This window comes from Caretta caretta, chromosome 6 (assembly GCF_965140235.1).
Source record: "Caretta caretta isolate rCarCar2 chromosome 6, rCarCar1.hap1, whole genome shotgun sequence".
Lineage (NCBI taxonomy): Eukaryota > Metazoa > Chordata > Testudines > Cheloniidae > Caretta > Caretta caretta.
The window spans coordinates 8,825,874-8,851,498 of NC_134211.1; the positions used below are offsets into that span (position 1 = coordinate 8,825,874).

A 25,625-nucleotide genomic window follows, 5' to 3' on the forward strand; every position below is an offset into this window, starting at 1 on the left:
AAGGACGATAAGTGTCTGGCGGGGACGGGAAGGACGGTATGTGTCTGGGGGGGACGGGAAGGACGGTACGTGTCGGGGGGGAACGTGCAGCGGGGGATGGGAAGGATGGCACGTGTCGGTGGGATGGGCGGTGGGGGACGGGAAGGACGGTATGTGTCTGTGGGGGATGGGTGGAGGGGGACGGGAAGGATGGTACGTGTCTGGCGGGGTCGGGAAGGGAGGTACGTGTCTGGCGGGGACGGGAAGGGCGGTACGTGTCTGGCGGGGACGGGAAGGGCGGTGAGAGCAGCGCTCTTTCCCCCACGAGCAGCGGCCAGGGCCGTGGCACTCAGAGCATGGGGTCTTGTGCCTTAAGATCCAGGGGTCTTATGTTCAAGTCCTGCTGCTGCCAGCCCCGCCCCAGCCTCTCTCGTCTGAGGCCTGGCTTCGCGGCTGAAATAACCCAGCCTCTTGCTTGGAGCCCTGGCTTGAGCAGCGGGTGCTCTCCCCATGTCGTCCGTGCTGGCCCCCCGCTGTGCTGCAGGGAGCAGGGCGGGGGCCCCGTAGGGGATGTTTTCCCCCTCCAGTCAGTGCTGACCTCAGAGCCCTGCCAGGGGGCGCGGAGCTGCTGTTTCTCAGGTGAGACATCAAACTGAGATCCTGACTCGTTTGCAGCCATTAAGAATCCCCAGCATCAGGACATCAACCTCCCCTCACCCCCCCCCCCCCCCCCCGCAGTCTCAGTGACATACGGGATTCTCCACTTCCTGGCCCAAACCGTTGCTGTGCTCTGTTAATATTGCTTTTTGCAACACCCTACCCCAGAGGTGGCTGCATTTCGCTGGAGATGTGAAGGGAAACCCCTCTTGGATCTGGAGCTCGACACTAACAGGGGGGTTGTAGAACGTACCTGATGGCTGTTTGAGAGCATTAACTACGTGAGTGGAAAGCGTTATAATCACTAGTATTTTATTAGCCCAGTAAGAACTGGGCTCAGCGTACGATTGCCACATTTAAAGAGACGAGCCGGGGAGGCTTTTTGTGTCCAACACACTTTCCAGACCCTTTCTCCTGATTTCCTAGTAATTTGTATTACTCGCTAGTTCCTGGCTAGGTGATCAGTGTCACCCTGTTGGGGCCCCTCTTCCCACCTCCCCAATCCCAATGCTCTGCATTCACCCAGCTCTGGCCCTGGAGTCCCCATTGCCGGGGCAGGGGTTATAACTATGGCCCTACCTAAATTAATGGCCACGAAAAACGTGTCACGGACTGTGAAATCTGGGCTTATGTGAACTTTTACCCTATGCTATAAAAGTATCCTATAGTACAGGGTGACTGTATACAGAAGTACACAGTGCTTCTCAAACTGGGGTTCCCTACCCAAAAGGGGGGCGCAAGGCTATTGTAGAGGGGTCACAGTATTGCCACCCTTACTTCTGCACTGCTGCTGGCTGCAGCGCTGCCTTCAGAGCTGGACACCTGGCCAGCAGCCGCTGCTCTCCAGCCACCCAGCTGTGAAGGCAGCACAGAAGTAAGGGTGGCAATACTGTGACCCCCTACAATAGCCTTGGGGACCCCCCTTTTGGACCGGGACCCCCGGTTTGAGAAACACTGAGTCTTAAGGGCTTTGCATGTTTATCTTTTGCTGTTTTTAAATGCACATTCATGTTTTGGTCCAACACCATGAAATTTAAGATTTAAATATCTGAAACCGGGACAGTCAAGATTTTTAAAATGCCATGACTGTGAAATTTACGAAAATAGACCGTGAATTTGGTAGGGCCCTAGTTATAACAGCCCCGTATGTGTCAAAGAAACAGCCTGGCTTGGGGGTTTCCACAGTTTGTAGACAAGAGATTTACCTCACTTGGAAATTGGTATTGACCCATGTGGGTTAAAGATCAGCCCCCTCGCAATGGAAATTTAGTGTGTGCCTGAGAGAGACACCCACATGATCCCAGAATGGCTCTTATTCCCCTCTAGTGGACTGAGTATTGAGGTCCTTTAGCTCAGGCACCAGAGATGGGTGCTTATAGGTGCCAGGGTTCAACCCTGCCAGCGGACGGAGCAGTCGTTGCTTGGGTGTCAAAGCAAGGGCCCTGCTCCCATGAAATTCCACCAAAGTTGGGGTACTCTGGAGGTGGATGTACAAAGAGATGTAGGGCTTTGGATGCTCAAAAGCACACCTAACCTGCACAAAGGACACCTGGGGGGAGCTTAGGACTGGTCGCTCATTAGCAGCCCACTGGTTAGAGCACTCCCATGGGATGTAGGAGACCAAGGTTGGAATCCCCACTCTCCCTGATCTGCAGCAATGACCTTAAACCACATCTTCCCAGGGGAGTTCCCTAGCCACTGGGCTATAGGGTATTCTAGTGTGGGAATCCCTCCCACTGAAGCTTTTCACTTGGTTTAAATAGTTATGGGAGCAGGGGTTTGAACTGGGGGGGCTTCTACATCCCAGGTGGCTGCTGGCTATCATGGGGTGATCATTCTCTGGGTTTTCATTAGAAAGGGCTCACCTGGCTGAGGCACCTAACAAAAGGAAGATCAGCTTTCCTTCCCTGTATCAGGAAATTCTTGATCCTCACCCTGCCACTGCAAGATGGATTCATAGATTCCAAGGCCAGAAGGAACCATTGTGATCATCTCGTCTGACCTGTGAAATCACAGGGGTGGGGGGTTGGGGGGGGGAAACAGGTCAGAGACCTTCCCCGAAATAATTCCTGGTCAAACTAGAGAAGATCTTTTTTTAAAAAAAAATCCAATCTTGATTTAAAAGTTGGCAGGGTAGAGAATCCATCACAGCCCTTGGCAAATTGGTCCAATGTTTAATTGCTCTCACTGTTAAAAACTGACACCTTATTTCCAGTCTGAAGTTGTCTAGCTTCAACTTCTGGCCTTTGGAACTTGTTATACCTTCTTCTGCTAGATGGAAGAGCCCACTAACAAATAGTTGTTCCCACTTATAGACTGTGATCAAGTCACCCCTTAACCCTCTCTTTGTTTGAGCTCCTGAAGTCTCTCACTGTAAGGCAGGTTTTCTAATCCTTTACTCATTCTCGTGGCTCTTCTTTGAACCCTCTCCAATTTATCAACATCCTTCTGGAATTGTGGGCACAGGATTCCAGCTGTGGTCGCCCCAGTGCCGAATACAGAGGTAAAACCACCTCTCTACTCAGAGGCCTCTGAGAGCAAGAGCAACTTCAAGCGAAGAACAGGGAAAGCGAAAATCCACGAGGCGATGGAAGCATCAGCATCCAGTGTTGCATACTCGCAGAAGACAGATACATCAGTAAGTGCGCGAGGTGATAAATAGATGAGCATTCTAGTCGGCTCCAGGAACGGAGAGTTCACGAGTGTGGGGGCTGGGCCTAGATTAATAGTCGACAGTCACTATTAAAGCCGTGTTCCCAGTCACCTGTTGAAGTTGATGTGGCTCCACAAATGCTTTCTTACATGCCATGTCTGGCTGCCCAGAACCACTGGCCCTTGGTGAGCGTGGTGCTAATCCAGGGACGTGCTGCTCACCTGACTGCAGACGCTGTTCACATCTCACGGGGATTTTTTTCCCCCTCTTCGTCACTGAGGTGGATGGGGCAGCTGCTGAGGAGAGGCGCTGGCCGGGAGGCCTGGAGAAACGATGTCCTTCCCTGAGCGCAGGGGGAGCTGCCCAACACATGCTGCCCCCGTGCCTCGCCTTAGCCTGGGGGAGAGTATCCATGGCCCGCTCTGCCCCCCGGTCTCTGAGCTGTGGCTGACGGCGAGGGGGGCTCAGGTCCTGGGGACACCCATTCCACCAGGAGCAGGATGGAGCCACCCCCGCCACAAGGACAGGGATAGACATGAGTCTGCAAAGGCATAGCTGCTGTGATCCTCCTTCGGGCCACTGGGGGCACTGGCAAGGGCAGGGCCCCGGCTGAGCATGAGGCAGTCCTAGGGGCAGGTGGGGATGGAGGGAAGAGAAGGAGGTCTCGGATTCATGGTCCAGGGGGTGGGAGGGTCTGGTCATTCACTGGGAGCATCGATGGTGAGTGCCTCCTTACAATCTTCACCTGCCTTTCCCTCATTGCTGACCTCTGCAGGTGCCGCCCCGTTCCCAGCCGCTGGCTCATAGTCCATCATGTCCTTGTAATTACGCTTGAAGAAACCACACTGCCAGGAAAAGGAAAAACCACCACTGATTGACTAGGTGACTAGAGAAACTCTCTCTGACCCATGCTGGGGTTGAATTGGAGCTGGTGCCCACCCTAGAGGGGAAAGGCCCTGTGTCCCATTCCCTGCCCCCCTGAGCCAACCATCTCCCGTGCCCTGGGGTTGGATTGGAGCCAGTGCCCCTGAGAGGGGAAAGGCCCCATGTCATGGAATATCAGGGTTGGAAGGGACCTCAGGAGGTCATCTAGTCCAACCCCCTGCTCAAAGCAGGGCCAATCCCCAATTTTTGCCCCAGGTCCCTAAATGGCCCCCTCAAGGATTGAACTCACAACCCTGGGTTTAGCAGGCTAATGCTCAAACCACTGAGCTATCCCTCCCCCACCCCCCCGCCAAGCGGAGGCCCCATTCTCTCCTCTCTGTGACAGCCAGGTCCTCACTGTGGTTTCAACTGGGACATGGGATTCTTTTTCAGTTCATCCCCTTTGCTGTTGGAGAGCGTTGCCTCCACCCCAGAGGTGGATGCATCTCCGGATGAGTGCTAAGGAGGTGACGCGGTTCCTCCAATGTCTGCCTGGGGCTTTGGGATCCCCTGGGGGAAATGTTGCTGGAGAAAGATTAAGCGATTTTATTGGCTGCTTCAGCAGGGAAATTCAGCGCCCGGCGGGCTCCAGTGCACCACTTCTGAGTGAGCCGGAGTCCTATCGCCCAGCCAGTCCCTGCCGATCTCACCTTGTACAGGATGACGATGATCAGGATCAGTAGAAGCAGCCCCCCTACCCCGCTGCCTATGTAGACGTAGAGGTAATTCATCACGTGCAACAGCTCCACCTCCGTGGTGACCTGCAGGGAAATGCAGATGGGGCTGTAAGGGGGAAACCCCACCTGCCTCTGGGGAGGGAGGACTCTCTATGTGGGCTGAGCAGCCCTCGGGGAGGAGCCGAGCCCAACAAGACAGTTTGGGCTGGGTGGTGGGCACCGAATCCCAGACACAGGTGGGGAGCAGGGCAGTGAAGTTCCAGCTGTTCGCTGCGGGGGGGATTTCACGCCCAAGATTATTACCTGGGATTGTGTGAATTCGTCGCTGTACTGGCTGACATATTTGCTGGTGTTGAAGCTGAACCACAGGGCAGTGCAGAACCGGGACCGGGAGGAAGTCTGGAGGGAGAGCAGGACACCAGGCCTCAGACACCCTGGCCCCCCACCTGTAATCTCATGGCAGGGGGGCAGAGCATGAGATGGGTCGATCCTGCCTCCATAGGGCAGCCTCACTGGCGCTCTCTGCCTTTCTTGGCACCTCTGGGGGGCATGAAGGCATCACACTAATACTGGAGGGCGCTCAGTCCCCCACCAGGGGCCACGCTATGGACAGGGCTCGAGGTTTGACCTGTGAGATCAAGAAGCTTAATCTCTACAGCAGCTCCCAACTGAGAGCCCCCTTACCCAGGGGGGCCCAGCGGAAGAGCAGGAAACTCAGCCCTGCCCCCAACAGAGACATCAGGCCAGGGTGAGGGGCTCAGTCTCTTTGCTGAGGGGGTAGCGTAGGGCTTTGGATTCCCTCCCCTGCCCCGAGCCAGCCAGTCTCTCCACCTGGGACTGGAGCAGACCTGGCGCCCCCTAGAGGAGAAAGGCCCCGAGTCCCATTCTCTGCCCCCATGAGCCAACCTGGCCTGGGGCTGGCTCAGTGATGGTGCCCCCTGGAGGAGAAAGGCCCTATATCTTCGCACAGAGCCCTGACCTCAATTTTGCCAGTAACCGACAACTGCCCGATGATGGTGATGTTGAAGGGAGCATATATCCGGCCCAGGTTGCACTGGTAGATTTGCCAGTCTCCGGGTGAGCAGTGCTAGGAAGAAACACACCAGCACAAGGTGGGGAGAGGGTTCTCCGGAGAGCCGACGCGCGGGAGCATGGGCACACAAAGGGACCCGAGAGGTTCCTGGGGCCAGTGAGGGGTGGGGACCTGGCTCAGGGAGAGGAACGGGGCTGTTGGCTCCAACGGGCCTGGCAGGTGGGGACCCGGGCAGGTTTCACACACAATGTAGAGCAGGCTGGGTTAGTGCAGGGATGGGAGACAGCATGAAAACCCAAGAAGCGGGTTGGAGGGTCAACAGGAGGCATGCGCCCCTTTCAGTCAGTGCTGGCCCCTATGCCCCAGCATGGTGCTAGGGGGCGCTGTGCTGCAGGGAGCAGGGTGGGGGACTCAGTAGAGGGTACTGCCCCCTCACAATCGGAGCTGACCCCAGTGTGGTGCTGCTGAAGGTCTTTCAAAGTCAGCGCTAGTGTGAGATCCTGGGCATTAAAGATTCCCTGACACTTTCCCCCAAGGGTGGGGCTGTTAACCTTGGTGTCCTGGCCACATTACAGTCTGCATGCTGCACCGCACCCTGCCCCAGAGGTGGCTGCATCGCAGCGTCAGGCGAGGGATCCCTGTATAAACAGCCCCCATGCCCTGCCCCAGAGGTGGCTGAACCTCCGCACCGGGCGAGGGATCCCTGTAAAGGTCTTTGGGCTGAGATGTGTCTTACACGTCACTCAGGACAGAGACGCCTACCTTGAGAGTGTGGAAGGGGACACTGGTGGCGTCTGTCTCTTTCGTTTTCCCGTCCGTGGCAATAGGATTGCAGATCACATTGGGGTCCTGGGGGAGCAGGGGAGACCCAGGAGATTCCACCACATGTAACGGAGCTTGTAGAGTATCTGACTGACAGCCCCTGCCGGTGTCCTGTGTCCTAGCCCGCTGCTACGGGGTGCTGTGCCCCGGTGGGTCCTAGCCATGGCCCATCTCCTGTCCTGGCACTGGGGTGCTGTGTCGTGGGGCCTCCCGGCTGTCTCCCGCCTCCCCCCCGGCACTAGGGGTGCTGTGCCGTGGGGGCCCCTGGCTGTGTCCCACCTCCCCCCCCAGCACTAGGGGTGCTGTGTGCCCCGTCTCCACTCCTTCACGCTGTCCTCACCGTGTGCACGCCCGGCAGCTCCCAGGCGAGCCCGGCTGGGAACTCCCGCGGCACCATCACAAAGGCCGTCACCTCTGGCTGTTGGAAAGTCCCTGGCAGCAGGTTCTCCACCTGCCAAAGAGAAGCGCCGAGAGCAATGGGGACGAAGCCGCGGACCGGGCCCTTGTGGCCAGGCCATGACCCGGGCCACAGGGCACGAGGGGAGGGCGGGGGATTCACGTCGGGCGCGGAGGGGAGTCCGGCGTGTGGGAGGCGGGCGACGCAGGAGGTGGGGAAGGGAGCTGTGGAGAGAGGGCTGGGGCAGTCTGGGGGCAGTGTCATGGGGCTGGAGGGGAGGGCGCCCCCTGTCAGATCCCAGCCAGCACGGCGCCCCCCGCCCCTTGCCCAGCCCCTCACCTGGTACACGTGCTGCACCGTCTGGCTCTCTGGGTTCAGGGAGCTGAAGCTGACGTACTGGGTGGACCTGTCCGCTCTGTGAGGGGGAGGGAGGGACATTGGTGAACAGAGAGAGCAGGGCTGGCCCCGACCCACAGGTCAGGGGGCGCAGAGAGGGGAAGAGGGAGCTTAAGGCACGAGGAGCCAGGACTCCTGGGTTCTAGCCCCAGCTCTGGGAGGGGAGAGGGGGCCGGTGTCTTACCCCTTGGTGATGATGTTTATGGGGTATAGGACGGGGATCCTCAGCGAGTCTCTGTTATTCGCAAGGGTCCCGTTCATCTCATTGTCACTGGGGGGGTGGGTGGGGGGGAGAGGCGGATGGACAAGAAGGAAACACATTATAGCCCCCTGCAGCCACCCCTGGTCCCGAATGAGTCCCCGCCCCATACGCCAGCGACATCCTCCTGGCAGGCACCGCTATTGATAGTACCTGAGACCACAGACATCCCCAAGTGCTTTACAGGCTCCAGCCCTTGCTCAGCGCTGAGATGCGGACGCCTCTGGGGCGAGGCGTGGGGGGTGTTTATACCGGGATCCCTCGCCCGGCGCTGAGATGAGGCCCCCTCTGGGGCAAGGCGTGGGGGCTGTTTATACAGGGATCCCTCGCCCGGCGCTGAGATGCAGCTGCCTCTGGGGCGAGGCATGGGGGCTGTTTATACAGGGATCCCTCGCCCGGCGCTGAGATGAGGCCACCTCTGGGGCGAGGCGTGGGGGGGTGTTTATACCGGGATCCCTCGCCCGGCGCTGAGATGCGGCCGCCTCTGGGGCGAGGCGTGGGGGGGTGTTTATACCGGGATCCCTCGCCCGGCGCTGAGATGAGGCCACCTCTGGGGCGAGGCGTGGGGGGGTGTTTATACCGGGATCCCTCGCCCGGCGCTGAGATGCGGCCGCCTCTGGGGCGAGGCGTGGGGGGGTGTTTATACAGAGATCCCTCGCCCGGCGCTGAGATGTGGCCACCTCTGGGGTAGGGTGCAAGGACACAACCCAGCTTGCTTCGGGTGGTACAGCTGGGGAACAGCTATGCTCCCCGTGACACAGGACACAACCCCCGACCTCTCAATGTCCAAGCTAGGGGGGGCTGTGGCCCGTGCAGCTGCGGGGGGTGCCTGTGGCCTGTGTTGTGGGGCTGTGGCCCATGCAGCCAGGATCACAGGGATGGCCCCGGAGGCAGCTCGGTCCCGGTTCTTAAGAGGCTAGTCCAGAGCGCCGCGCCCACCTGCTGGCCGTGACGTCCAGCTCCAGCGAGTCGCCCCAGGAGCTGTTGGTGAGAACGTCAAACAGCAGCTGGAGCAGAACCTGCGCAGGGCGAGGGAGAACAGTCAGCGCTGACCGCAAGGGGAGAGCGCCCCCTACTGGGCGCCCCCCGCTCCCTGCAGCACAGCGCCCCCTACTGAGCGCCCCCATCCCTGCAGCACAGCGCCCCCTGCTGAGCACTGCCCCTTCCCCCGCTCCCTGCAGCACAGCACCCCCTACTGAACGCCACCCCCTTCCCTGCAGCACAGCACCCCCTACTGAGCACTGCCCCTTCCCCCGCTCCCTGCAGCACAGCACCCCCTACTGAACGCCACCCCCTTCCCTGCAGCACAGCACCCCCTACTGAGCACTGCCCCTTCCCCCGCTCCCTGCAGCACGGCGCCCCCTACTGAACGCCACCCCCTTCCCTGCAGCACAGCACCCCCTGCTGAGCACTGCCCCTTCCCCCGCTCCCTGCAGCACAGCACCCCCTACTGAACGCCACCCCCTTCCCTGCAGCACAGCACCCCCTACTGAGCACTGCCCCTTCCCCCGCTCCCTGCAGCACAGCACCCCCTACTGAACGCCACCCCCTTCCCTGCAGCACAGCACCCCCTGCTGAGCACTGCCCCTTCCCCCGCTCCCTGCAGCACAGCACCCCCTACTGAACGCCACCCCCTTCCCTGCAGCACAGCACCCCCTACTGAGCACTGCCCCTTCCCCCGCTCCCTGCAGCACGGCGCCCCCTACTGAACGCCACCCCCTTCCCTGCAGCACAGCGCCCCCTGCTGAGTCCCCACCCCACTCTCTGCAGCACTGCGCCCCCTAGCACCCGTATGGGCCATGGGGGCGGCGCTGACTCACCCGGCTGTTCGCCCAGTAGATCGGGTGGCTGACGTTACACGAGAGGTTCCTGAAGTTAATGTCTGGAGTCTCCAGGCCATTGCAGCTCACGCTGGCCTGGATGCTGGACTGTGGGGGGGAAACACCAATGAGAAGTAAGCGGGGCGGGGGGAGGAGGAAGGACCCCAATCCTGGCCAGCAGTGCTTGCGAGACCAGTCAGGAAACAACACCCCTCCCAGAGACAGCCAGTCCCCGGACACCCTGGGGCCGGGTCGGAGTTGGCACCCCAAGATGTGAAAGGCACCATGGCCCATTCCCCACCTGCCTGAGCCAGCCGGTCCCCTGCCCTGGGGCCCAATCAGCGACGGTGCCCCTTGGCGGGGAAAGGCCCCAAGGCCTGTTCCCCTGTCCCACAAGGCAACCAGGCCACCCTGAGCTTGGTCCAGCTTAAAGCCGTCCCAAGTGTCACCAACGCCGGGGTGTCTGCCTGAGTCTGCTGAGAGCCTGAGCCCCCTCCTACCTCCAGCACCAAGGCCTTGCGGAAGGACAGTCCTGGCAGTTGGGGCAGGTGGACAGCTGTGTGGTAAGCGTCTTCCCTGCAATTGGTGAGCTCCACCACGACCCGCAGCTGGGTGGAGGGCGACACCAACAGCTGCTGCGACCTACCGGAAGAGGGCAGGGGTGAGAGACCCAGTTAGCAGCAATTCCCCGCACTGGGCACCAAATAATGTGAGGGGCAGGGGCTTGCAAAGGACCCAGGTGCCCGGGGAATGAGCGGTCCATGGGAGCAGACCCCGCCCCTCCGTCCCATGACTGGATTTGCCGCCCCTTCCCCAGATCCGTGAGCAGGATGAGCGGGGAGCAGGGCAGGGGGCAGCGGGGGAGGAGGACGTAGTCGGTGGGAGCAGGGTGAGGGGAGCTCTCAGTCCCTCCACAGTGATTAAAGGGTTAATAGAGCCATGGGGTGAAGGGGGAAGTATTAGGGGAAAGCGCCAATACTGGGGCATTGGGGTCATCAATGACTGCAGGGGGAGTGTGCCCCCTGCCGAGCCCCCGCCCTCCCCCTGCAGCCCAGGGCCCCCTGCCGAGCCCCCGCCCTCCTTCTGCAGCCCAGCGCCCCCTGCTGAGCCACCCGCTCCCTGCAGCTCAGCACCCCCCGCCGAGCCCCCTTCTCCCTGCAGCCCAGCGCCCCCCGCCGAGCCCCCGCCCTCCCCCTGCAGCCCAGCGCCCCCGCCGGGCCCCCTTCTCCCTGCAGCCCAGCGCCCCCTGCCAAGCCCCCGCCCTCCCCCTGCAGCCCAGTGCTCCCTGCTGAGCCCCCGCCCCGCTCCCTGCAGAACGGTTCCCCCTGCTGTACATATTCTGGTGGAAGCGGATTTCCAGATCGGCGTTGCACACCCCATCCTCCCCACAGTTCTTCTCGAAGGGGATCTGCAACACAGAACAGAGCCTGAAAGTTAATACCAGATCAGCTGGACTGGGCTGGCCGCCTCCCAGATCAGCCCCAGAGCCCAGCCAGCCCCACAGAGCTGAGCAACGCCAGTCTGGGCTCCCCTCACCTCTGTCACTGACGAGTTGTACAAGGGGTTCAGCACCGGGCTCGGGGTCCTGCTCAGGCCACCGTCCTCTTGGAGGGCAAAGTGCAGCGAGATCTTGATTGCCGTGACGTAATCCTCAATGCAGTTCTGAACAGAGAGTGATCGCTGTGTAAACGCTCCACCCCAGAGGCTGCTGCAGCTCAGCGCCAGGCAAGGGATCCCTGTCTAACCAGTCCCTGCACCCCACCCCAGAGGTGGGCAAGGGATCCCTGTCTAACCAGTCCCCGCACCCCACCCACATTGCGGCACTGGGCAAGGGATCCCTCGTATAAACAGCCACCGTGACCCGCTCCCAAGGCAGCTGCGCTATTATCCCAATGGGTTAGCCAGTCCCCGCTGCGGGCCACGGAGTGGGACCTTACTGATATCTGGATCATCTCTTTTTCGCAGTGCTCCCGCTCCGAGATCTCCATGGTCCCAGACGTGTTCCTCTGCCCATTCCCAAACACCCCTCGGCTCCTCATGCGATTGGCGTCAATCTCCAGCCAGTAGGTGAGGTTGGCAGAGAGAGGCTCTGGCGGGAGAGAAGCGGGGGAATGCATAAAGGTTGGAGTACGGGTGAGTGGGTTAGAGCAGGAAGAGCTGGGAGCCAGGACTCCAGCTCTGGGAGAGGAGTGGGACCTAATGGGTTAGAGGACGTGGTTCAGTCCCTGTCTCTGACCTTGGTAGCGCTTGGTGGCTTGGCTGGCACTGAAGCAGACGACGAGGTTACTCTGGACACCCTGCCGGGAGGAAACGCTCCCTGAACACTCCACCTGCTTTACCGGGATTTCCTTTGGCGAGAACGACATTGTGGGGACCACCGTCAGGATGGGCCGGGAGCTGGGGAAACAATGGACAGTGTCAGCCAGCACTCCCTAGAGGAGAAAGGTCTGGTGGCCCATTCCCCACCCCTTGATCCAGCCAGTCCCCCTTCCCTCAGGCCAGACGGGACCCAGCAACCCCTAGAGGGGAAAGGCCCCGTGTCCCACTCTCTAGGAAGAGAACCCAGGAGTCCGGGAAACAGCTTCACCTCAGCATGATCACCTCTCCTAGAGCCCCAACGGTGAGGTCTGATAGCCCGTCCCCACTGAGGTCCATCTGTCCATGAATGGATTGGCCAAAGTATTTCACACCAGGAGAGAGTGTTGCGCCCTCAATTCTCTGTGGAACACGGAGCGGGGGGGAAATCACGACAGTATGAGAATGTGAATGCTGGATTCTTGCAGCACAGGGCCCCCATAGTGCCAGGAGATGGTACATGGCCAGGACTCCCCATATTACAGCACCCCCTAGTGCCAGGCTGGGAGACAGGCCATGACTGGGACCTCCCTCATGGCACAGCGCCCCCTAGTGCCAGGCTGGGAGATAGGACATGACTGGGACCTCCCCCATGGCACAGCGCCCCCTAGTGCCAGGCTGGGAGATAGGACACGACTGGGACCTCCCCCATGGCACAGCGCCCCCTAGTGCCCAACTGGAAGACATGGCATGGCTGGGAAATCCCACAGCACAGCATCCCCTAGTGCCCAGCTGGGAGATGGGACATGACTGGGACTTCCCCCATGACACAGCGCCCCCTAGTGCCAGGCTGGGAGATGGGACATGGCTGGGACCCCCATGACACAGCGCCCCCTAGTGCCAGGCTGGGAGATGGGACATGGCTGGGACCCCCATGACACAGCGCCCCTTAGTGCCAGGCTGGGAGACAGGGCATGGCCAGGACCCCCTGCGGCACAGCGACCCCTAGTACCAGGCTGGGAGACGGGACATAGCCAGGACCCCGCACAGCACAGCGCCCCCTAGTACCAGGCTGGGACATGGGGCACAGCACCCCCTACTGCCGCTCCTGACCTGGCTGTAGTGTGTGTTGATCTCCCTGTGGTGGCCGTTGTATATATAGACAGCGCCCCGCTCCTCGCTCTCCAGCGGTGCCCCCACGGCTACGTCAGCCCAGCCGTCCCCGTTCAGGTCAGCCAGTGCTGTGACGGCTGCACCGAAGCGGCCCAGGGGGTTCCCCGTGGCTCCCTGGAGCACGGCAGTGCTGGTGAGCCCGGCCTGGGGAGTGAGCACGGAAAGGTTAGATACAGAGTCAGTGTCCTCCCAGCACTGCCCTGGGAACCCCTTAGGGAGACCCTCCTGCTGGGGAGACCCCCCCATCCTCCACGCTCCTAGCCCCAGGGTCCCCCTTACTCACCTGGTCCAAGCGATAGATGTGGACCCTGCCCCCACTCCTCTCCTCATAGTACAGGGGGGCCCCCACAAGGAGCACGTCCGTGTCCCCATCCCCGTCCACGTCCACCGAGCACAGAACTGACCCGAAATAGGAGCCAATCTGCAAACCAAACAGCGGGTGGGGGTCAGAGAGGTAGGGAGCAACCACAGCGCCCCCTAGTGAGCCTCTCACTGCACCCAGAAGCCCAGCGCCCCCTGCCGAGCCCCCGCCCGCTCCCTGCAGCCCGGTGCCCCCTGCCGAGCCCCCGCCCGCTCCCTGCAGCCTGGCGCCCCCTGCCGAGCCCCCGCCCGCTCCCTGCAGCCCGGCCGTCTCGTTCTCACTTGTTTGCCCATGATGTGCTGAGTGTCTGTCCAGCTGGAGGTGCGGGGGTCGATTTCAAACACGATGACCTCCCCAACGTGCTGATAGCGGGGGGCTCCCGCGGCGCAGAGAGTTCTGTTCTGGTGCTGCATGGATTTCACCGCGTAGCCTGGGGGGCAGGAAACCTCTCCGGATGAGAGGGGGATGGGCAGGCCTCTCTAGTCCTGCCCATGGGGGTGCAGAGGGGCAGCAGGGTGCGCCCCCATCAGCTCTCCAAAGCTTCAGGAGCCGTAGAGCCACACAGCTGCAGAGGCCCTCGCCCCAGGGCTGTATGCACAACCCAGGGATTCCCCCCTGTGAGAACCGGGTGAGGGATCCCTGTAAAAATGGCCCCCCCGCCCCACCCCGCCCCACCCCACAGATGGGGGATGCTGGGGCAGGCTGGGAGGCTCTAGGGGCTGGGGGTAACATACCCAGATAGGCGTCCTTTATCTGCTCACTGGCTGAGGGGCTGCCGATGAAGGTCTCCAGCGGCGGGTTGCTCCGCAGCTCAATCAGGCCCCCCGCCCAATCATCTGCCCCCACGGCCCCCAGCACCACCCGTTCCTGCAGGGGGAGAGAGACACGCCATGGGGCAAAGGGGAGGGCAGAGGGAATGGGGAGCCCCACAACTCCCATGCCTGGGTCCCTCCCTGACACCCCCCCCTCAAACTCCCATAGCCCATTCGCCCCCATAGTCCAGGTCCCTCCCCTCCTGAACCCCTATAGTCCTGGACCCTCTATGACTCTTCTGAACCCCCAGCCTCCCCACCCTCCCAAATCCCTGTAGCCCCAGCTCATTCCTGAACTCCCACAGCCCAGGCCCCTCCCCAACCCCCCCAAGCTCCCAAAAGCCATCCCCCCACCTCTGAACCCCACAGCCCTCCCCCACCCCCCTGAACCTCAATAGCTCAGACCCCTCCCCCATCCCAAATCACTATAGCCCAGGCCCCCTCCTTGTGGCTCACTTTGTCCAGGTCCACACTGAATCCACTGGATGAGAGCTCCAGGTGGAAGGAGCTGCGGCTGCTGGTACCTGCAAGACAGACAGGGGTGGGAGCTCAGAGCAGTGACCCCTGTATGAAGAGCCCCCACGCCTCACCCCAGAGACAGCTGCATCTCGGTGACAGCTGACAGAATGGATGGTTAGAGCAGGGGGGCGGGGAGTCGGGACTCCTGGGTCCTATCCCGGGCTCTGGGAAGGAAGTGGGGGCTCTAGTGGATTAGAGAAGTGGGGGGTGGGGGGAGTCAGGCCTCCTGGGTTCGGATTATGTGCCTCAGCTTTTCAGCCATAGGGGAATTGCTAGTTCTGTGTCCAGCGTGTGCTCTGGGCTGCTGTCCATGTCCAGTACATCCACTGGGGGAGCTGCGCATGTCCAGTGCATGCACCAGGGGGCACTAGGGACTGTGCATGTCCAGTGCATGCACCAGAGGGTGTTGGGGGGGGCTGTTCATGTCCAGTGCATGCACCAAGCGGTGTTGGGGGGCTGCGCAATGTCCAGTGCATGCTCCAGGGGGCGCTGGGGGCTGCGCAATGTCCAGTTCATGCACCAGGGGGCGCTAGGGGGCTGCGCAATGTCCAGTGCATGCACCGGGGGGCGCTAGGGGGCTGCGCAATGTCCAGTGCATGCACCGGGGGGCGCTAGGGGGCTGCGCAATGTCCAGTGCATGCACCAGGGGGCATTGGGGGCTGCGCAATGTCCAGTGCATGCACCGGGGGGCGCTAGGGGGCTGCGCAATGTCCAGTGCATGCACCAGGGGGCGCTGGGGGCTGCGCAATGTCCAGTGCATGGACCGGGGGCGCTAGGGGGCTGCGCAATGTCCAGTGCATGCACCGGGGGGCGCTAGGGGGCTACGCAATGTCCAGTGCATGCACCGGGGGGCGCTGGGGGGCTGCGCAATGTCCAGTGCATGCACCGGGGGGCGCTAGGGGGCTGCGCAATGTCCAGTGCATGCACCGGGGGGGCGCTAGGGGCTGCGCAATGTCCAGTGCATGCTCCGGGGGGCGCTAGGGGGCTGCAGATGTCCAGTGCATGCACCAGGGGGTGCTGCCAAGCTGTGTCCGCCACAATCCAGGCCACACTCCAGGGGGCGCCGGTACCTTCGATGGCGTAGATCTTGGCCTGCAGCTCACTGAAGAGGCCTTTGAGCTTTTCGAAGTTGTCCAGCACCTTGACAAACTGGCTTGTGGGCTCTGAGGCGAACTGTGTCAAGAAGGCCTGGGACTCGTTCCGGTGAAAGTTATTGCCAATCTGGAGAGAGCAAGAGGGGACGTTGGCGCCCGTGTCAGTCCCAATGGGCCAGAACGCCTGGGTTCTCTCCTGAGCTCTGGGAGGGGAGTGGGTTAGAGCAGTGGGGGGCTGGGAGCCAGGACTCCTGGGTTCCTTACCCCGATGATGTAGCGAACAATTTTCTTATTTTTGGCAGCGGTCACATTCCCTCTGTCACTGGGATCTCCGTCCGTGATAATGATCATCACGCGCGTCACATCTTCCCGGGCGCCATGCTCTGGGGTGAAAACCTTGTCTCTGCAGGACACAGCGAAAGGGTGCAGACGAACTCAGAAGTAGCCACTTCCAGAGCTGGGCACAGGAGCTGTTTCTACAAGGATCCCTCCCCCAGCACTGAGATGCAGCCACCTCTGGGGTGGGGCGTGGGGAGCTGGTTGTCATGGGTCCATCTCTCCCTACCACCCCTGGTTACTCACGCAACATAGTTGATGGCTTCGAAGGTGTTTGTCAGGCTTTTCATGTGCATCACATTTTTCAGGAGTTCCCGGGGATTTCGGTTTCGTTTGTAATTGTTAAAGTCAAATTCTGTCTTCACCTCCAGGGAAAACTGCACTGCGGCAAACTGGCGGGGAAGAGGGGTTGTCAGAACAGCACCCCCTCACCCCCCATGCCGGTAGACAGGGCAGGGCTGGGATCCCTGCTGTACAGCACTCCTTAGAGCCAGGCTGAGAGATAGGGATTGGCCAGGACCACCCCAAGTGCCAAGCTGGGAGATGGGGCATGGCCAGGACCCCCCTGCAACACAGCGCCCCTAGTGCCAAGCTGGGAGATGGGGCATGGCCAGCACCCCCCCCGTAACACAGCACCCCCTAGTGCCAAGCTGGGAGATGGGGCATGGCTGGGAGATGGAAAGCAGAGTCCTGTAGCACCCATCTGGGGAGATGGGGCCCGGCCAGTGTCACCAGGAGGGGCAGGAGTCAAACACATACATGTATTGTGGAGTTTCCCAGCTTCTCCATCACGTCGACCATGAAGTCCTTGATGGCATTGAACTGGGCAGTGTTCATGCTGCCTGATCCATCGAAGAGAAACACCAGATCCACATTCCCCTTCAGGCATTCTGTGGGGAACCACCAGAGAGGGTTGGAGTGTGGGGTAGGGGGCGGGAGCCAGGACTCCTGGGTTCTATTCCCAGCTCGGGGAGGGGAGTGAGGTCTAGTGGTTACAGCAGCGGGGCTCAGAGTCAGGACATCTGGGTTCTATCCCTGGCTCTCGGAGGGGAGTGGGGTCTGGTGGGTTAGAGCGGGGAGCCAGGACTCCTGAAACAGGGTCTCAGTGCTTTGAGTTTGTCAGTTCCTTACTTTCAAATCCTGGCGTCATCTCCTTGGGCTGCTCCAGGTGTTCCTTGAAGAGGTAGCAGACCCCACTCAGGTACTGGTTTCCATCACACGTTCGGTTCAACCCAGAGCCGCAGGCCTACGGGGGGCACCGAGCAGGGCAGTTACCAGCCATGTATGGGATTGGCGGGGGAAGCACATAGGACTGGAAATCAGAGTGTCTATGACTGAGCCAAACCCGACCGGAAAGGGAGATGGGGCTGGGGCCTGGGTCTCCAGGTATGAGCCCAACAGCAGGAGAATCCAAGAGGGGACGGCAGAGAGGGAGACGCCCCATCTAGCCTCTCCCCACCTGAGGCAGGAGCTTCCCCAACTGTCTATTCCCCAGCAGAGCTGGAGACGTCCCATCAGGACCTGTCCCGCAGCCAATGCCCCCCCCCTATCCCCGCACACTCACAATCAGCTGGGCGTCTGAGCCACTGCTCGCCAGTGCCATGCCGAGATGCGCCATTTGAGCACTCTCTGCAAGAAGAGGGAAATGAGGTCAGTGCTTCGCCCTGTCCAGTGCCCCGTGCCCCCTGCCGCCCTGATTTCTCCCCAGACCCACCCGGCAATGGGATGACCTGGCAGGAGCCTTTCTTCACAGCACACTGGTACAACTGCCCTGTGGAGTTCTGGTCACCTGGCGCTCCCACGATGATGCTGTAAAACAAGGCAGATCAGACGCCGGGGGTGGGAAATACCTGCTTGCCAGGGACCCCACAGAGGGTGGGGATAGAACCCAGGTGTCCTGACTCCCAGCCCCCTCCCTGCTCTAACACATGATGAGACCCCACCTCCTTCCTGATTTCTGTGTTCCAGTTAGTCCTTCATTGGGTCACCCCACCCCAGTGCTGCCTGCTGTGGCCCCCTGACATACTCTCACTTCCCAATTAGCCCTGGTGGATGCAGCATGCATTCGGGTAGTGAAAGGGGAAGAGGGAGTCAGCATCATGGTTTGTGCATGACCCAGTAGGGATCATACACAAGCTGGGGGGGAATCCCACCAGGAAAGAGTGGGCAGGGGCCTGGCAATCCCCACAGTCTGGAGTCCTGACTCCCCGCCCCCTGCTCTGGCCCCACTGCCCTCCCAGAGCTGGGGATAGAACCCAGGAGTCCTGATTCCCAGCCCCCTTTAACTCTGGGTCTTTCTTGCAGTGCAGGGTGGGTCTCTTACCTTGCATCTTTGAACTGCAGCACCTGGTACCCGAAAGTCCTACTGGCCTTGGGGGCGAGCACCTCCGGGTGGACGGTGTCAATGTTGTACCCCAGGGTGGGGGCTGGCCCTACAGCGGAGTGGGGTATTGAAGGAAACTGGATCAGAGCATCCTCCTGCACAGCCACCTCCCCATCCAGAGTGGGGACACCGCTACTCAACCCCTCAAACCCTAACCCTGCCCTTAACCCCTTTGATCCCTTCATCCCCCGAAGAGGTGACGCCTAGCTGCCAAGAACCCTGACCTATTGCCATATTCTTTCGCTCTGCCTTTCATGCTCGCACAGGAACCCTGCCTTGGTTATGTCATCTGCACCGTGTGGTTTGTGACTTGTGGGCTGAGGCCAGCCCCACTCCCAGCCTAGTCCCCCCGGTGTCATTTAACACCTCTCCACCCTGCTTGCATCATGTTGCAGTCAGTGTGCAACTAGCTGACAGGAGACCTCCCAGTGCCTAGGTTGGGGGGCCCGGGGAGAGCCCCCACTTGATGGGAGGTCGGTCTCTGTACTCCGTCCAGCCCTCAGGGAGCAAGGGGGACTGGTTAGTGAAACTTGCAGGACAGGGGAAATTTGTGCTGAGACCCAGTAAACTCACCTCACACAGGGAACCACTGAACAGGTGCCCAGTCAGAATGTCCCTGCCCCCCTGAGCCAGCTAGTCCCCCCACCTTGGAGCCTAGAGGGTCCCATTCCCTGTCCCCAAGAGCCAGCCTGGGGCGCCATGTCCCATGCCCCCATCCTGTGAGTAGGGTAGTTTTTCACCCCAGATGGGACTTGAACCCAAAATCTCTGGCTTAGGAAGCCAAGGCCTTATCCATTAGGCCACTAGGGCTGCCCATTGGGACTGATTGTGCCATTGTCTGTACATGCTCTGTGCTATGGCCAGCTGGATTGGCTGGGCAGGTGGGCTGCACTGTCCTAGGAGGAGAGGGGCATCTGTCCCCAGGGTGATCAGGGACGCCTTGTTCCTGGGCTGATCTATGTGGTTTGTGGTGGGCGGGGAACGCAGTTGCCTCTTCTTGCTGTGGGGATGAGAAGATAGGTGACCATGCACTGCAAGGCCGGGGGGAGTGAAGGGGAGCTTCCAGAGGCTCCAGAGGTTGGGGCTGTTCCCTAAGCCTGCCCTGAAGGTGGCTCAGCGAGGACACGCTCTGTGTCCCCACAGTGCTCTGTCCCAGCTGGGAGGAGAGCGGCACCACATCTGCCCGGGGCGAGTTGGGGCATCGCTCCTTGGGGGCAGAGTTAAGGTTACATTCCGGGGGGGTGGCGTATCCCTTACTGCTGCATGTCCCATTTGCAGAGGGTTACATTTAGCTGCTCTCCACTTCTGGGAAGGGCACAGGGGCAACCAGAACTCTGCCTTAACCAAGTAGATGGGGAGGAATTTCCCAGGTTTTTGACTTGAGGAAGTGGTTGGTAGGGTGTGGACACCAGGGATCACAGCACGGCCGCTTGGTTACCAACTCGAGTCCTCTCCTGGCCCCTACACACCCCCAGTGGGGTCATTTCTCTAGAATTTGGCATTCCTGTCGGATCTCCTTTCCCCTGGAACTGTAGGGGTGAAACTGATCAGTGGTGTGGATAGGGGGACTAGATGTCCCGATTTTATAGGGACAGTCCTGATATTCAGGGCTTTTTCTTATATCAAGTCGGTATCAAGTGGAGTGCCCCAAGGGTCGGTCCTGGGGCCAGTTTTGTTCAATATCTTCATAAATGATCTGGAGGATGGTGTGGATTGTACCCTCAGCAAGTTTGTGGATGACACTAAACTGGGAGGAGTGGTAGATACGCTGGAGGGTAGGGATAGGATACAGAGCGACCTAGACAAATTGGAGGATTGGGCCAAAAGAAATCTGATGAGGTTCAACAAGGACAAGTGCAGAGTCCTGCACTTAGGACAGAAGAATCCAATGCACAGCTACAGACTAGGGACCGAATGGCTAGGCAGCAGTTTGGCAGAAAAGGACCTAGGGGTGACAGTGGACGAGAAGCTGGATATGAGTCAGCAGTGTGCCCTTGTTGCCAAGAAGGCCAATGGCATTTTGGGCTGTATAAGTAGGGGCATTGCCAGCAGATCGAGGGACGTGATCGTTCCCCTCTATTCGACATTGGTGAGGCCTCCTCTGGAGTACTGTGTCCAGTTTTGGGCCCCACACTACAAGAAGGATGTGGAAAAATTGGAAAGAGTCCAGCGGAGGGCAACAAAAATGATTAGGGGGCTGGAACACATGAGTTATGAGGAGAGGCTGAGGGAACTGGGATTGTTTAGTCTGCAGAAGAGAAGAATGAGGGGGGATTTGATAGCTGCTTTCATCTACCTGAAAGGGGGTTCCAAAGAGGATGGCTCTAGACTGTTCTCAGTGGTAGCAGATGACAGAACGAGGAGTAATGGTCTCAAGTTGCAGTGGGGGAGATTTAGGTTGGATATTAGGAAAAACTTTTTCACTCGGAAGGTGGTGAAACGCTGGAATGCGTTACCAAGGGAGGTGGTGGAATCTCCTTCCTTAGAAGTTTTTAAGGTCAGGCTTGACAAAGTCCTGGCTGGGATGATTTACTTGGGGATTGGTCCTGCTTTGAGCAGGGGGTTGGACTAGATGACCTCCTGAAGTCCCTTCCAACCCTGATATTCTATGATTCTATGATATAGGGGCCTATTACCTCCCACCCCCTGTCCCAATTTGTCACATTTACTGTCTGGTCACCCTACTACTGCATGAGATCCCTCTGCCCCTACAGGGAATCCAAATGGGATCTGAAACAGAGTTTGGCACTTTCGATGGGAGTGTGCCTAACAGCTGTGAACCAATCGGATTCCACGGGCAGAAAGACTTGTGAAGAGGCTTGTCAGAGAGAAATTAGTCCCAGGCCCTGATTGGCCCCCGGGGGACCTGCTAAGGTCACTGATCTCCTGCCCTGTGCCCCGGCCCTATAGCGTCACACCGGACCCTTGGCAAGAAGCTGAACTGCAGGCGGGTAGCCCCTGTCCACGGGCTGTTGTCAGTTTGGGTACCGGCACTCTTGAGTTCAGCAGGGGCTCACATTTTTTTATTATTTTTTTTAAAGAAAAAGATGAACTATGTGAATGTTTGCTGGGAGGGGAGGGGGACATAGTGGTAAAGTCATGGGGAGGAGGGGCTGTGGCAAGGAGTGGGGGGATTATGGGAAGGGGACCACAAGGGGTTGGGGAAGGGGGTGAGGACTGGAGAAGTGACATAGGGCTGGGTGGCAGAGTGAGTGGAGGGATTACAGGAGGGGGGCGCCTGCCCCATATTCTCCTCTCCTGTTTGGGGTCTGGGGGTGTCTGAGCCATTCTAGGGTGTCTGAAGCGCTTTCTCTCCCCGCCCCCATGAGCTGCCATCCGAGGAAGCTCTGGTCTACCATGGAAGTCTGAGCCCCTCTCCTTGATACTCCCATAGGAACCAGCCTCTGGAGCAGCCCTGCCCCTCTGGGTGGGAGCTGAGAACAGGCATATAGGGACCTGGCACCAAGACCACGCTGCTGACAGCCAACAGGCAACGCAAGTAGCTGCAGTGGGCGACTCACGGGGGTGGGAGCTACATTTCAGTGTAGACACTTACAGAGTTAGGTTGACATCAGCCGCCCTATGCCCCCCTCACGCTGTAGTGTCGACCAGGCCTGAGGCTGGCGTGAGGAGTTGAGAACAGGCATGCTCGATGCATATCACAGGCTCCCCAGCAGTGTGTGTGTGTGTGTGAGGGATGGGAACACCCACTGAGGTGAATGGAGCAGTTCACACTCCATCTGAGACGCCACTTGGCACCTCTCTGGGGTGTGCACAGCCCCTTTCCTCCAGCCGTCCCCCTTTCAACATTATCCTGGGCTGGGGATCTGGACACAACAAAGCACTTGCTGATGACTAATTTCATACAGTATTTGGGGCACGGCCCATGTCTGAGGTTTCTCTCACCCGCCCTGTTAGCAGCTACACACTGCAAACATTTCAAAGCAGGATCCTTAACCCCAGCGCTCCACGCAGGGCCAGATTAATCTTTTATGGGCCCAGGCACCCAGATGATGGCCCTGCCCCCTGCTCCGCCCATGCCCCGCCCTGAAACCCTGCCCCCCACTCGGCCTCTTCCCCGCAAGGGTCCCCCCCAAGACCCTGCCCCCTGCTCGGCCTCTTCCCCCCAAGGCCCTGGGGGAGGGAGTGGAGCAGAGCAAGTGGTGGGCGGGGCCTCAGGGGGAAGAGGCCGAGTGTGGGCGGGGCCTTATGGCGCAGCATGGGTGGAGTGGGGTGGGGGGCGGGGCCACAGTCCGGGTGCCAGAGCCCCTTCTGAGTGTGGGCCCGGCACCCTGGTGCCATTGTAAACCCAGGACTGCCCCCACAACAAAACATACAGGGGGGATGCAGGGGTGGGAATCACATAGCAACTCTGTGGCTGTGCAGTGAGACCCGTGGGAATCAGGAGTCACGGGGTCCAGTCCTGGCTTGGCTGCTGATAGACCTTGACCAAGTCTCTTCACCTCTTTGGCCCTCAATTTCCCCCACCTCTAATATTGGGCTAAAGATATTTACCTCCTTTCTCAATGTACTGAGCCAAAGCACCGTGCGCGAGTAGGTGGTGTCATTACATTCATTAACCACAGTAGCATTACAACTGCCTAAATGACCACCAATTCCCACGAATAACGCTTCTTTCTGTTCAAAAATCTTCATAAACACAGAGGGAAGGCTGCCTGAGGCTCTCTTGGGTCCTCCCATAACGTTGTGTTCAGCAAAACTTGAACCTCTGCAAACCAGGAAATATAAAGTGAAGGCAAATGCTCCGGTAACCTTAACTATGCCCCCCGGGGCTGGCAAGAGCCCCAGGAAATTATCGGCATGCACTGCAGCTGCAGTCCCTGTACTGGGAGTAGCTATGCTGAATGATGGCGGGATTAGTTGGAGCAGCTTGGCAGAGCTGTGATTGTATAAGCTGATTGGGGCGGGGGGGGGGAGTTGTGAGCCCCTCTCCCTGACCCCGTGTATGTGATCAAAGAGGCGCACGTGTGCAGGGCTGCCCAGAGGGGGCGGGAGGCAAGTGGGGCAATTTGCCCCAGGCCCCGGGCCCCTCAGGGGCCCCCATGAGAGTTTTCAGGGGCCCCCAGGAGAATTTTCGGTGGCACTTCAGCAGCGGGTCCTTCGGTGCCACCGAACACACCCGGAGTGAAGGACCCGCCGCCGCTTCTTCAGCGAAGTGCCCCGAAGACCCGGAGCGGAAGGACCCCCGCTGCCGAAGACTCCAGGCCCCCTGAATCCTCTGGGCGGCCCTGCACGTGTGTCTTGGGAGATCCAGTCATTACAGCCCTGTGTAGTGTAGGGTGTGTCAGTAGCAGGGCACAGGGGTCTTCTTGCCCGGGGGCTTGTCAGCCATGAGGTGGGAGGTGAGCGTGCTCTGTGGGTTGAAAGGAGGGTAAGTGAAAGCAGAGTGCCGGACAGCACCGGGCGCATGAAGGTGACGGGGGTGCTAAAGGGGATGCAAAATTTAGCTGATGGGGGGGTTCTTTCTGTGGACCAGGCTAAGTGAGTGTAGGGCAGGTGTAGGGCGCGCCTGTTCAGTATGGCACAAAGGCGGAGGGTCAGTGTGTGTGTTATGGGCACGTTGGGCATGGGTGATGGGTGAATGTCCCCTGTCCCCTCCCTGTCCCCTCCCCCTCTGCCCAAGGCCCCGCCCCTCCTATCCTCCCTGCCCCGCTGGAGCCAGGAGCACCCCCACACACAGCCGCTGCCCCCCCGCAACACGCCCCCAGCCCTGGAGTGCCGGGTGGGTGGCGCGGCCAGAGCACCCCCAACCCCAAACCCGGAGCTCCCCAGCCCTGGGCTTTGTGTGCACCAGCCCCAGCCTGCCGGCCCCAGCCTCTCGGCCACAGAAGAGGGCCGGCGGGAAGGGAACTGAAGCAGGCAGGAGGGAGTCTGAGGGACGAGTGTGGGCGGGGCCATGCCATGCTGTTTGGGGAGGCACAGCCTTCCCCTGCCTATGCTACCCGCTGCCCATGACGTTGGGACATCACTCAAAGAGGGCAGAGTTAAGGTTATGTGGGCGTTTACCTTAACTCTATATTTCCTGGTTTTCGGAGGTTGTGCTTTGCTGAACTCAGCATTCTGGAAGGGCATGAGACAGCCCCGGGACACCTTAACTCTGAGCTAACGAAGGTGGCTGTCAGTGAATTTACTGGAATAAAATATGAATCTGCTTGTGGACTTTGAAATACCGAAGCCAAACTTCCATTAGGAGCCCTCCGCAGCCTGAGAACAGCTAGGTCACACAACACACGATGCTCAGACTGCTCCCCCAGGCCCGACTCAGGCTACGGCTACCCGAGAGAGCTCACAAAGCCACGCAGCTCCACCGCCATTATCTCTCTAATCAAGCTGCCCTAAACTGACGGGAGAGAGCTTTCCCGTCAGCTTCACTGCTCCAGCCCCCGCGTGTCACATAAGTTACACCGACACACGCTGCAGTGTACAAAGAGCCTCCGACTCACAGCCCGTGGGTGGTGCTTAGTTTCAAAAGCCACAAGGCAGCAAGTGCCTTGTATCGCTGGTCTCAAGGGATTAAAGAGCCAGCTTTGACCCCGGATCACAGCTCCATGGGCAATCAGTTTGCGGAGCGTTCGAGCCTCCGAAACATTAGAAACTCCCCTCCCCTCACATCTGGACCATTATCCCTACCCCGCAGCCCTCAGGCCAGAGCAGTTTTCAAGCCAAATCCAGTCGGTGTGGGGATTTTAGAGCATTTAGAGAAATCCGCTGTCAAGCTGCAGGCTCTCTGAGCCTTAGCTAGGGTGCTCCTAGCACCCCACTATAATCTGTCTTTCTCACCCCCCTACGCGCCCTCGCGTTTCTAAGTGCTTGCCCCTGCGTTAACCGCCTGCCCCCAGCCCCAGCTGGTTTCCTAGCTGCAGGTGATGATAACTGAAAGAGGAAGAGGCCCTGCTGTGTTGAAAGCCCGCATGTGAAATAAGCAACGGGGCTAGTCTGTGGTAGAAGCGCTGTCTACACTAAGCCTCTGTTGGCATAACTTATGTAACTGAGGGGTGGGACTCTGCCGCTTGT

General features: G+C 59.7%; 1 protein-coding gene across 1 annotated transcript in view; it reads right to left on the reverse strand.

Annotated features, from left to right (window-relative positions):
- Nucleotides 1–931: 931 nt before the first annotated feature.
- LOC125638525 (integrin alpha-L) overlaps nt 932–25,625 on the reverse strand; it is a 29,294-nt gene continuing 4,600 nt past the window's right edge. Inside the window, exons 2-30 of the mRNA XM_048854412.2 lie at nt 18,531–18,639; nt 17,922–18,016; nt 17,772–17,836; nt 17,339–17,453; nt 16,967–17,097; nt 16,454–16,599; nt 16,136–16,274; nt 15,848–15,998; nt 14,715–14,782; nt 14,181–14,313; nt 13,728–13,876; nt 13,369–13,506; nt 13,026–13,229; nt 12,205–12,335; nt 11,854–12,014; nt 11,555–11,706; nt 11,154–11,279; nt 10,952–11,025; nt 10,118–10,259; nt 9,618–9,725; nt 8,737–8,816; nt 7,723–7,809; nt 7,482–7,557; nt 7,086–7,196; nt 6,686–6,772; nt 5,870–5,977; nt 5,194–5,289; nt 4,864–4,974; nt 932–4,134 (exon numbers count right to left, since the gene is read on the reverse strand). Coding sequence (XP_048710369.2) covers nt 3,988–4,134; nt 4,864–4,974; nt 5,194–5,289; nt 5,870–5,977; nt 6,686–6,772; nt 7,086–7,196; nt 7,482–7,557; nt 7,723–7,809; nt 8,737–8,816; nt 9,618–9,725; nt 10,118–10,259; nt 10,952–11,025; nt 11,154–11,279; nt 11,555–11,706; nt 11,854–12,014; nt 12,205–12,335; nt 13,026–13,229; nt 13,369–13,506; nt 13,728–13,876; nt 14,181–14,313; nt 14,715–14,782; nt 15,848–15,998; nt 16,136–16,274; nt 16,454–16,599; nt 16,967–17,097; nt 17,339–17,453; nt 17,772–17,836; nt 17,922–18,016; nt 18,531–18,639 — 3,440 coding nt within the window. The 3' untranslated portion in view covers nt 932–3,987. The remainder of the gene's footprint in view (nt 4,135–4,863; nt 4,975–5,193; nt 5,290–5,869; nt 5,978–6,685; nt 6,773–7,085; nt 7,197–7,481; nt 7,558–7,722; nt 7,810–8,736; nt 8,817–9,617; nt 9,726–10,117; nt 10,260–10,951; nt 11,026–11,153; nt 11,280–11,554; nt 11,707–11,853; nt 12,015–12,204; nt 12,336–13,025; nt 13,230–13,368; nt 13,507–13,727; nt 13,877–14,180; nt 14,314–14,714; nt 14,783–15,847; nt 15,999–16,135; nt 16,275–16,453; nt 16,600–16,966; nt 17,098–17,338; nt 17,454–17,771; nt 17,837–17,921; nt 18,017–18,530; nt 18,640–25,625) is intronic.